At 38.6% G+C, this 12144-nt stretch overlaps 2 protein-coding genes across 10 annotated transcripts in view; one reads left to right on the top strand and one right to left on the bottom strand.

Annotated features, from left to right (window-relative positions):
- Window positions 1-643: 643 nt before the first annotated feature.
- On the bottom strand, window positions 644-11825 carry LOC117411770 (E3 ubiquitin-protein ligase XIAP-like). 6 transcript variants are annotated; one of them, XM_058989488.1, is made up of 7 exons: window positions 11759-11825; window positions 5110-5934; window positions 4565-4664; window positions 4336-4420; window positions 3855-3894; window positions 3533-3718; window positions 644-2376 (listed from the first exon to the last, which is right to left on the bottom strand). In XM_058989488.1, the coding sequence occupies exons 2-7, from the start codon at window positions 5900-5902 to the stop codon at window positions 2183-2185; spliced, it is 1398 nt and encodes a 465-aa protein (XP_058845471.1). In that variant the 5' UTR covers window positions 5903-5934; window positions 11759-11825; the 3' UTR covers window positions 644-2182. The 6 variants fall into 6 exon arrangements, with proteins under 6 accessions (XP_058845471.1, XP_058845467.1, XP_058845469.1 ...); XM_058989484.1 differs by lacking the exon at window positions 11759-11825 and adding an exon at window positions 9947-10040; XM_058989486.1 differs by lacking the exon at window positions 11759-11825 and adding an exon at window positions 9947-10040 and having other exon boundaries at window positions 3563-3718.
- Window positions 11825-12144, top strand: part of LOC117411978 (THO complex subunit 2-like) — a 40023-nt gene continuing 39703 nt past the window's right edge. For all 4 annotated transcript variants that reach the window (XM_034019883.3, XM_034019882.3, XM_034019881.3 and 1 more), the window contains exon 1: window positions 11825-11911. In XM_034019883.3, coding sequence (XP_033875774.2) covers window positions 11847-11911 — 65 coding nt within the window. In that variant the 5' untranslated portion in view covers window positions 11825-11846. The remainder of the gene's footprint in view (window positions 11912-12144) is intronic.

Here is a 12144-nt window from a genome sequence, read left to right as displayed (position 1 = left end):
TACTTACTATCATCTCTCAATTACTCCTACTAGGAATACTGGAACTCATAGCAAACACTAATACTGTGTTTGTATTAGAAACATGTACTGTATATATGGTCTGTTATTACATTAACCAAAACCAGTCATCTCTGTTCAGCAAAATTAGTTTTTCAGATGTCCCAGACCAGCATTTTAAAGACTAACAACTGTATTCAGAGACTGTGCTGGAGTGTTAGTGCTCACTTAAGTGTGCCACTGGAATGTTTTTTTCCTATTAAGATGCAGTTTCATTCACCATCCCCTCCAGAAATAAATGATACCATATTTGTAAACACACACACTATACTACAAGTCCAATAATTACTATAAATACAAATAGTAGCATCCTTTTAGTTTATAGTCAAATATTTAACCAAGTAAGGCATATATTACACATATCAGAAAGATTCATTCATTGAATAAAATACAGCATGTGCTAAAAGCAGCAAAGCTTTGGCTGTATGAAAAGGTTCATGAAGATCATTATGATAATTAGCCTAGACCATTGCTTGCAAGCGACATTTAGAATATACAAGATATTTCTGTTTGCATGTTTCAGTAGTGCGCATACATCCTAATGACCATCTGCAAGCTTGAAAAATAAAAACACTTACTAGTACTATACATTTAAGAGGATGCATTTAATTTGCATTTAACAAAAGGGATGTTGCAAAGCTAAGTAAATCACAATGAAAGTTTACAATAAATAATTGTTAAAAATAGTCTACTACAAAAATAAGCTCTAGGTATTCAATGTTATTGAAGCTGTCTATACCCCCTATATGTTAACCAAAACTATCCGTCTCCAGTTCAATCAAACTGTCACTGGATTTTAGAGAACACTATTACAATTACAAATAAATGATATTTTAGTGTTAAACTGAACATGATTGTGGTACACAGAAACTTAATGTATTGCTGTATTAACATTACAGTACTTCTCAAAATATATGAAGCACATTGCTATAACCTCTGTACAATACGTATATATATATCTTTAGCTCGACTGTAAAATAAATGATTTTAAATAGAATATATCTAAATCCCCCCCACCAATCAGAATCTACATCATAGTATAAATAGTTTAAGAAAATCTACATAACGACCTGTTAATATTATGTTAACTGAACAGCCCCCCGACTGCTTTACAAGAACGCATAACATGATTTAAATGCAAGGATAGATACATTATATATATATATATATATATATATATATATATATTAGATATAGATAGATATATAAGAATCATTATTTCCACAGCAATATATACATTCTTAAGTTTCACAAATTGTGCACTTCCTAGGCCAGTAGCTTAATGAACTCTCTTCAGTGCTCAGCAATGCCAGCAGTACAGCAGCATCATTGTACAGTTCATACAAGCTGGTGAGGTTTCAAGCAACACATTCAGGGTCTCTATGTCACAGCGTTGCACTTTCTGTTTATTATTCAAATTCAAGGCTTTGCTGTGGGCTTGTGAGGGGCAGCGTCAGGGGCACATACATGTTTCCCTGTTGGCATTATTATCTTTCTTAGCCCCGAAGGCACAAACAAAAAGCACCGCTCCAACTATTCAGTGCTGAACGCCAAAGCCCTTTTGTGTTTGCCCAAATAAGGCCAGCCTTCCCCAGTACTTGTACTTTATTCACACTACCCAAAGCCGCTCAGTCAGGTTTTCAATACAGGTTTATTGTGCATTACTCAGAGAATGGGCTATTAGGTAGTGAATAGGGTATCAATTACATACTTTCTACTATGCTGCAGAGAGTTCTATTAATTGAGCTTCACTGTTAATCTATTGCAAGGAATGTCATTTTATGTCAGTGAGAAGTACATGTCATAATGGGGACTGCCTGTTTGCTGAGGCATTGTTCCAAATGTGCCAAAGTCGAACGAATATGATTTACAGTTTTAAAACACTCTAAAAGTGTCTGCCCCACGGCAATGCTAAAACACAAAAAAAAATCTCTTGTCTACTTGTAATGTCAGAAGTCAAAACGGCCGTTTTACTGCCGTTTCAACAAAGTCAGTAATGGGCAGGGACTGAAATAAAGCAGAGCCTTGCTTTAAAATATGCCGATAGGAGTCCCAATCACTTCTAGTATATATTTAGCCAAGTAGAACACGAACAGTCGTATGCAATCCTAGTATTAATCAGGGTTCACGAGAGGTAGGTTTTAACCTTCTGAATGATAGGTGCGCAGCATATGGGGCATTTACTAAGGACCTCGGAACACTTCTTGCAGGTGACCAGATGTCCACAGGGGATGAAGACTATGGCAATGTTTTTGTCCATGCAGACTTTACAGAGCTTCTCCTGCTGTAGTTTCCTCAGCTTCTCCATAGGGTCCTCCTCTGGAAAACACAAATGAAATGACTTCCTTAAAATGTGGGGCCCCATTTAGAAATGAATTATAAAAACAGACACAGGATATGCATTGCTGTCTGCTTACTCCAGTGACTTAATGTTTGTAACATTACTCTTCCTATTCTGTAATAATTATCACTGAAGGTTATGGTTTTGGGGTTTAGATGCACACATGTATGGATGTTATTTGATAATATTTTTGTATTATAAGATGGCATGTATGTTATTTAAAAATTGAATAAATATTTATAATAAAAACACACAAACAGATACAGGAACTTGCTACCTAGTTGGATCTAACAAAAACTTAAGTTTGCATTCTCAAAAGTAATAAAACAAAACCAAACAAAAATTGATAAATAGAAACGAACAAAATTACCAGCATCACTACAGTGTTTTGTTTTTTTTGGCCATTTTCAGTAAATATAATTCTTCCACAAGAGGGTGCTTCCAACACCTCAGCTGTGACACCAGAATGAACAGATACGGCATAAGCAAGAATGTAGGCTTATCTATACAAACCTGTGCGTTCAAGTTACCTGTGCATGTTTTACCTATTTTTTCACGTACTAATAGTTTGAAAGGATTAGTCTTTAAATCGCCATCACGTATATTCTTTATTTAAAAGTACGCAGCTTGCTCCAAGTTCAGACCACTCCGTCTGATAAAATAAATAGGTTCCACAATCACAAGCTTTAATTGACATCAATATATTGGGTAATCTTTAATATAAGCTACAATACTTTTCGTCCACCATTAAAGAAATTCCATCTTAAAGCAACATATCGTAGTATTTGCATAATACAATGTCCTTGATGCAGGGAAAGGCCACAGTAATTTGAATGTTATCTACAGAACGAACCACTCAAGTAGAATAAAGCTTGGAAATGCAATCTTTTTTTTTTTAAATATTTGCTTGTTTTAATTGTATTTTTTTCTTTTTTAACTCTACAGCAATGTGATTATATACCCACACCGTCTTTACAGCATTAGACCACATTATAAAATAGAAGTTTACTGCATTACAATAAATAGGTCTACATCAATGACGGAAGATTTATAGATTCATAGAATTACCAGATATGCAACTCAAGTACAACAGAAAAAACAAAAATAATAAGGATACTTTTGTGAAAGTCCTACCCTCTTTATCTTGTGTTTCATCTGACTCACTTTCAGCCCTGGTCAGGTCACTGATCAGAGCTTCCACTGAATCATACTCCATCCCAGTCTTACAAACCCTCTCCCGGGCTGTTCTCTCAACTTCTGCAGCATCGAAGCCCATCTCCAGAGCCCTCTGCACTACAGAGGACTGCATGATGCCCGAATCTGTGAAAGATTAAGAGAAATAAAAACACAAATCCACCCAAACACTGGTACTGCAAAATCCAATGGTGCAATGTAAATAGCCTGAGCTTCCTTCAATCCTCTGAAACAAAAGAGATCAATAAAAACAGGCAAATACCTTCTTGTCGTACTGCCAGTCCATTTGGAACACGTTCTGCCTGTGAAATGAATAGAAGAATTGTGACACGTTAATAAAACGTACACACGTGCTCAATATAACGTTAGGGGACAAATAGCAACCTGTTTTAACGTTTCGTTACATGCACAAAACGCTCTCTAGGTTAACACATAAAATATTTGAATAAATACATGCCCAGCCATGGCTTAAAATATGAAATGAGAGATTTTCATTATCATGAAACAGTGACCTACAGCCACTCTATGTACATGCAAAACTGTACCACACTTAGATACTTGATGCCATAACTACGCTTTGTAGATTTGATACTTATCTAAAGTGTGATGTGCATATATCAATAGGCATTACCTGGGCTATGCATGCATACCATCTTACCACAACTTCAAGGTTTCTGTAAAAAACCTGATTCTGTTCAGAGAGAGAGGCAGTGAAGGAGAATAAGGGATGCTTGGAAGCTTACACTTACAGCAGAGTTCCTGCAGGGATTCCCCAACTGGATACTGTTCACAAACGCTTGGCCTTTCTCAGCAATAAGAAAGTTACACCTGTTTAAAAATAAGCAAGGAAATAAAAGTTCACAACGACGTCAAACTGAATCATCTGTACAGCACTTGGCAGTGACAAGATACAGAGACAGTATCCTCCAGATATAGGTTCTGATTTTAAATACTGCATTTAAAATTATTTACCCTGGATAGTATTTGGCATGTTTCTCCCAGGGGTCCTCAGCAGCCTGCCAGCCCTTCAGATCCCCTGCACATTGGAAACATATCACCTTGTCCAGCTCACCTGAAAGGACACACAATTTAACACACATTACGAACATACTGCACGTGTGGCTGACAATGCAGAACTGGAGTTGTATCAGAAAAAAAACAGGTACATTACAATGATCTACTGCATGTACATGTAAATATAGAAGTGTGACATACCTACAAACACTAAACATTGAAGTGCCACATAAGCGCTACTTATTTCAAAGTTAGAACTTAAGTGTAATACATGCGTTTTATTTGGTTAGATGACCCATTCCACGTCATGTGTGTTACAGCAACATTTAACTGGAAATCACTCCTTAAGAGTTTTAAAAAATATTAAAATCGTTTCCTTTAGGAGGCTTTTTGCCTATATAAAACTTTTCAAAAATATGCGTTACACCAAGTCTTCAGCCTACATTACAATGCAGAATGGTAAAACATGCAATGTGCAGATACATTCTATAAAAATACGGTACCTGTACTGTAAAACCCAGCCCTCGCCAGTCTCTCTGGGTCGACGGGATGCTGCTGGCCAGTGAAGCTGCGGAGACGCTCCTCATAGGATCCCATGTACGGAACTGTATCCATGTCAGGGGGCTGCTGGCAAGGAATGTTCCCCACTTCGTGGCCCAGGATGAAGAAGCAGTTGCTGAAGTGTCTCTCGTGCTCCTTCCAGGCTTCATCTCCAGGCTCCCAGTTCTCCAGCACGCTACCACAGCAAAAGCACTCAACCCGGTCCCTGGAGTTAGTGTAATAGAACCCGGCCTGGGCCAGCTCCCGGGGCCTCACAGGGGCAGACGGGGGCCACGACTGGAAGGTGTCCAGCCTGGCTTCCTCTCTGCACATGTCACGGTGTTTCGGATAGTCAGTCTCATCCACAACCTCTCCCGTTCGCAGGCGGTACTCCAGATCCTCTCTTTCCTCGTCGTACGCAGCACTGTTGGTTGATGGGGCCGCGTGTCCGTTGAGCGTGGCTGGCTGGGAGGGGACTCTCTGCGTGCAGCTCAGGTAGGTGCAGCAAGGGGACACCTGTCGATGCCTCTCTACAGGGGAGTCTCCACTGCTCCAGTTCTCCACAGTGTGATTGCAGCTGAAGCACCTGACCTGGTCGGAGTTGCCTGTGAAATAAAAGCCAGCTCTGGCCAGCCTCTGATGAGATACCAGGTTATCCTTGGGGAAGTTATGGAATGACTGGAGCCGTGTGTGGATTTCAGACATGTCCCCACAGTTGTCCGATTCAAGGTCGTTGTCAGACTGGGAATAAGCCATATCACAGATGTTTGCAAAGATAAGATAGAAATCTGTAAGATAAAAATATAATATATTTGTATTTATAAAACTGGATTAAAAGAATGAACAGTGAAGGATCTGTATAATGCACAGGGTGCAGATTTATTTCTACTGCAGCACTGGCCCTCAAATTATTGTTAATAATTGTCACTCCATTCCCCCTGAATTAAGATTAAACGTGTCGGAGGACTGGCAGAATTTGGTATTATATTTAAAGGTGGTATTTTGGTTGTGCAGGTTTCCATCTTGTTTAGATACACCTAACAGGGTTGGTCTGTGTCTTATTTAGCCATGGCAACAGTAACCACAGTGCAAGTATCCTGTGCCTTTAAGAGATTCCGAGTCACATGCAGCCCGGATACAGGCATGTGAGAGGGAGGAGGAACACTGTGTACTCTGTGAGATTATGACCCACAGGAGCCACCCAGCTCAAACCGCTATAGCTTGAACATAGCTTTTCACAATTAGGGTGCAGTAAGGCGCTAGATTCCTTCTGCTGAGAAAACAATCGTTGCTAAGAATTATTACCATTAACCATTTTGAATGCTGTTGTACACAACACATGGTTCAAACTCAGGTGTCCTGATTCAGCAGGGCAAAAAAAACTGCATGGGCAGGCTGTTAAAATCCTATCCTCCATTTTGTCAGAGGCTCTTGCTTATTTTTCCAGTTGTCTCAGACGAGCACATTCACTTTTTAGATGGTGAGAATTTGACATTGTCCTTGTCAAACCAGTTTCCCCACCCAGGATCTAATTTCACAACAATTATTAGTTTAAATAACTAGACGTGCTGTTTGTTAATACAGTCCCGAATGGATGATCCTAGACCAATTAAACCTGACACATCTCAAACCAAACAAGTACGCAACTGACCTATAGCATAAATAGCAAACATTTTTAATGGAACTCTGCCAGTAGTGATAACAGAGTACTGTGAAAATCTGCTGCTGTCAAGGTCTGACTTGACTGTTGAAGCAGTCTCTTTCTTTCTGTAAGCAACAGAAAACATCTCTGTTCATCATCTTCTATTAATTGACCCCTGGTTATTATTTCTGCACATCACTCAGGTTCCTAAATAAGAACATTGTGTCATTTTAGTTGAATTTTAGGATTTTTCTCCTTTCAAAAGAGTAGGAGTTAGTTAAGAAATGGAGAGGCTATTGTAAGAATCATTACTTTATACACTACCCACAACCAAGCACGGGACACTGTGTGTATGCGTGTGTGTGTCCGTGCGTGCGTGCGTGCGTCTGTGTGTGTGTGTATCACTGACACGACACCCGAGTGAGGCTAGTCTAAAAGGATTAGCGAGTTGCACTTCACAAAATGTTAAAGCAGGGAAGTAAGATGAAGCCACAGAAACTGAAGTGGGAAGCGAAAAACTGGATCAGTGCGAGAATGGCTTTTTCTTCTCTTAGTGCCCAATTACTGTTGGCATTCACCCATTTTCTCATGGATTTTAAATGCCTAATTTGACTGTTGCTGTAACCCATGTACCAACCAGGAGAAATGATCAACAGCCAGGCAACTGGAGGTGTCTGGCTTCGTTCACCCTGACCAGTAGAGCTCGCTGTGGGGCGGTGAGGCAGACCAACAAAAGAAGCCCTTCCATGGGAGCTCAAAGGACAATGCAGCACTGCCAGTGAACCGCCAAACAAGATCTGTATTTGAACCAGACTCACCCTGCACGCCATGCATCAGTGCCTTTACTGGGCGAGTTGTACAACTATGGACACAAATACTGCAGGTCTTCAAACTAACATTCAGAGTTGCTCCTTGCTAGTCTTGAAACATTACCACTTTACACACTGGAGTAACAAGCTTTGGGAAAATAAATAAATAAAATAAATAAATAAAATAAATAAATAAATAAATAAAAAGGAAAGTGCCTGTGTGTCTTAAAATCAGCATCACTTTTTCAGTTCAAGCTAAAAACTTTAGTCAGAGAGCATTAATGTTATATTAGCAAATGCGGTATTGAGATCGTACAGTAGATCATACTTTGTGAACTGGCACAATCAACTAGACATGCAAAACTTTCAGACGGAAAGGTGGTCAGACAGACAGACAAACAGAAGGGACGTCACTGAACTTGTATTAAACTTTCTTAGCAAGCTGCGTCCCAACTGGACAAGCGGGACATCAAAAGTGTAACATATGGACAGGGCCTGTGCATCACCAGCGGGGATAATACGTCTCTGTGGGTGCTGAGGAAGATAAGGAAGCCACACCGTAAAGGAAATTATTCATGCAAAGGGGGCATTGTTTTAAGATCATTCTTCAATTCCTGTTTGTTTTTTTTCCACAGATGTAAAAACCACTTCATTAACACAAAGCTTTGGTTTAAAGTCTAGTCGCTCATAATTATCCTTCATTGTTAACCATTAACTTAAATCAGATATGTTTTAAAACCTTTTATATCATGCTCTTTTACTTTTCAATTGTAGATGGTGCAGATTAATACATAAATTACCATTTTTTAAATGAATTGTTTTTGTTATGCTTACAAGATAAACAGTTTTAGGCACTCCCAACAGAAATAACATGGCTGCTCTGTGGTAATAACAAATATAGAAATACAATTCACGTCTGCTTTCAAAGGATTTGTTTTTTTCCCCTTCTATCAAAAAAGGAGAGGTTGATGGTAGGAGAATCTGTAGGGGAAGTTTGAGTGGTTGGGTGAAGGCATCGCATGGGGATTTTTTTCGTTCTCAGTCTAATAACAGGATACATGTATTGTTTATAGTAAAGTCCCGGGAAAGTTTCGGAGAATCCCTTGGAATTTCAGCAGAATCCCCTCAGCCAGTTTGTATCACAATAAAAAAAAATAAAAAAAACACTGACATGAGGTAACTTGTACAGAAATACAGATTCACAACCTAATTTTTTTTTTTTTTTTTTCAGCAGGGAGATTTTATTTAATAAAAGACAAACTTAGGCAGTCTGTAAACTAACTTAGTTTGGTGTTCTCAAGCATGCTTCTCTGTCAAATGCTGGTATTGACCTTCTCTTTAAAGTGTCATTTGCTATACACCCATGAGGTTTACAGGGGTACAATACCTTGATTTTAAGAGACTTTAAAAAACAGACTGGGTATTTCTGTATTGATCCCTCTACATTATACTTTGATAAATGAGTTTATAACTTTTCATGGAGCAGGTCAATTTGACTACAGCGCGCAGGGCATCCAGTGCTATTTCTTGAGACAAACTGTGTGTCTCATTGTGCTACACAATATAACTAATTGGATTTAGTCATCTAAGAATGCGAAAATGTATTTCATACAATTAAACGTTTAGGTTTTTGGCAACTACACCTATTAAAGCCTTTCCATTTGTACTTAATTTGTGTTTTTCCTGGTCTCTCGTTTGCGCACTGCACTATCTGGACAATATTAATGCCGCGTTGGTTATCTTGCGCGTAACGCCTCAGCGATTTATCATATTATAGTACAAACACATGTTTGCAAGAACGCTTAAAGAAAATAAAACGTTTGCAACGCGGATGATGCCACCTCACCTCACCAGCAGCATTCTGCTTTCACGACAGTTTAACTTTCACCTATTCACACAACAGCTACACATTTAGAACCAAAAATAATAACGCTACAACGACACATACCTCTTGTTAAGGTGTAGTAAATTACTCCAGTCAACCGAATGGTATTCGTTTTACTGCATCTGCTGTTACAAATTACACATTTCTGAAGCTGTCAGGACCCTGCAAAAATGAACCAAGCCCGTCCCTAATTTAAATCTCCACTACGTCCATTTGTACTGTATTAATTATACGCTTAGTGTCCCTTTGTTGTGTTTAAATAAGAGTAAAACAAAAACAAAATCATTTCTACAGCTAAAGATGTTACTTTCAATGCTTAACAGTATCGCTGTTTGCTTTTTCTACACTTTCGATATGTATAGACAGTACAGTACACGTGATTGTTCATGCTAGTTAACTGGTTACCAGTACTCTTAGACAAACATCTTTTCTCCTTTCTAGAATATTCTGAATACTTACAGTACCTTTCCGCTGTACGCCAAACAACGTCTTCCTTTGCCTGAGTGGAAGAGAAAGTAACCCGTCCCGTCCGTCAACCATAAACTGACGTTCGCGTTGAACGTCACATGAACGCAACCAATAGGGTGACACTGACAGGACATTTCTAGGACATTTGTTAATGGTTTATTGGGAAAGAGAACAAACACATTCTTCTTTTTGGATAATTTATGTTGCAAAACTATTATATACATATACATATACATACATACATTATATATATATATATATATATATATATATATATATATATATATATATATATATATATCTGATTGTTATACTCGCTATATGATGGCACAGTGCAGGTGCACCAGATAAATGCTCACCAGGCGTGATGCATCAACTCTTCAGACTGTGTGAGCTTACCGTTTATTTAAAAACATGTTTTAATGTTGTGCTGCACCTGTCTTGATTGGAACGACTAATTAGACAACAGTAAACTAATCTGATGGCACACCTGTTTGCTAGCTGTTAGTTCCTGACCCAGCATACAAAGCAGAAGCAGCAGCATTGTTTTTTTTATGTTGCACCGGATTTGCTATACATCATGGCAAAGGCAAAATTCCCCTTAAACCCCACAAGTTTCAAGTTGTTACCATATCCCTTTTCAAAAGCTATTCTTAATTAAGTTAAGTAAGTTAATAGAGAACTGATAGTACCATGTAAATGGTCACATTTATTGTGTTTCCCAGAAATGACGTCCATATACCACTTGCACTTAAAAGCCATTTGAAACTAGACGTGTTCATTTTCAAGTTAAATCAATTTGGGAAGACGTGGATCCTAGAGGAGGACGCATAGCCGCAGAAGCCGCTACACAACACATTGCAAGATGAAGAATTCACTTCACTGCCTAGCGATACTGACTGAGAATGAAATGCCTCTGTATTTTGCATTTTGTAACTTACATTAATAAAGCTGTTAAACTTGTTTGAGCCGTAATATAGTTTCTTAAATCATGAACTATTCCTACATGTGATTTATTTTTATTTGAACCAATATAAATATTTGGCCATTACCAGGTGTAAAGGTTAATTTCTTTCTTTTTTTCCCCCCTATGAAACATGTTTAATTAAAAGGTAGTGACGCTCAACTGAAAGACACTGGTAATAACATCAGGTGCCAAAGGGGGACCTCTAGTGGCAAGCACTTTCATTTTTGACAATGCCATTTTACGAACCTGAAGGATGAAACCAAGTTAATGAGACTGGAAATCAATCACTGGTATACAGGCCTAACATTTCAAATGTGTGGTCCTTGTAAGTAAGCATGGGTTATTGTAATGCACAACAATAAACAATTCCTAACTCAAAGTAGAATATACATTAACACTCTACCATAATATATGTTTTAGTAAATGTATCACATGCATATTCCTGGATGCTGGCGTTTGTATGTGGCTTTGATGTGCAAAACAACAACACAAATATACCAAAAAAAAGGTGTGTTTTAAAAGTAGCGTGCGTTTTTCTACAAAGCGTTCATGTTACTAAAATTAATGTGCTTTTTTTATACCAAGTGTGCATCTTTCTATAGTGTGCAGCCTCTTTCTAAAATTAGTGTGCATTTTTTTTTTAATTAAGCGCACATCTTCCAAAACGTAGGGTCAGTTTTGTTCAAAGCAACACCTAGTATGCAACTAAGTTGGGTAGAGAAATGTTTTGTGTTGGCGTTGTAGTACTGGGTTTTACTTGATCGATTTTATTCGAAACGTTTCATAGTCTCTGCCTTGTATAAACTTCAAGACAAAAACCTGTTGTGAAATATAAACTCACCCAGCTCGTCCCGGCATGCAGCTGCACGTGTCCTTTGACCCGGCGCTTTGTGCTAAACATCCGGGCTAAGTGCGGTATAGTGGGGAAGATGGCGGCGTTGGTGGTACCTGCTGATTGGATCAGAAACTGGGAAAAATCGGGGAAAAATGAGTTGTGAGTTGCAATCTTTTGTGATGTTAACAAAATATGTGAAGAAACGAGTATGCTTACAAGGGACGCGAAACTGACCGGGTCGATGTCTGTAAAGTACGTTACCAGAACGGGTTAAACTAGTACTTTCTGCATTGTCTCCATCTCCACCTAGTTACTCTCTCAGAGCCGTGCGAGATTAATACAGGGGATCGAGGTATTAAAGCGGGATAAGCAACAGGAGATGGGACGTTCCT

The sequence above is a fragment of the Acipenser ruthenus genome, chromosome 16, assembly GCF_902713425.1.
Source record: "Acipenser ruthenus chromosome 16, fAciRut3.2 maternal haplotype, whole genome shotgun sequence".
In the NCBI taxonomy this organism is placed as follows: Eukaryota; Metazoa; Chordata; class Actinopteri; order Acipenseriformes; family Acipenseridae; genus Acipenser; species Acipenser ruthenus.
This window is presented reverse-complemented; position numbering and strand designations above follow the sequence as displayed.

Bases quoted from the DNA above. Each gene is read 5' to 3' on its own strand.
- LOC117411770 (XM_058989484.1), bottom strand. From the start codon at position 10,022: ATGGTTGACGGACGGGACGGGTTACTTTCTCTTCCACTCAGGCAAAGG. The intron at 4,421-4,564 runs GTAAATAATTTT...ATTTTTAAACAG, and splicing joins CATGCCAAATACTATCCAGG to GTGTAACTTTCTTATTGCTG. The intron at 3,895-4,335 runs GTAAGCTTCCAA...TTCATTTCACAG, and splicing joins GCAGGAACTCTGCTGTAAGT to GCAGAACGTGTTCCAAATGG.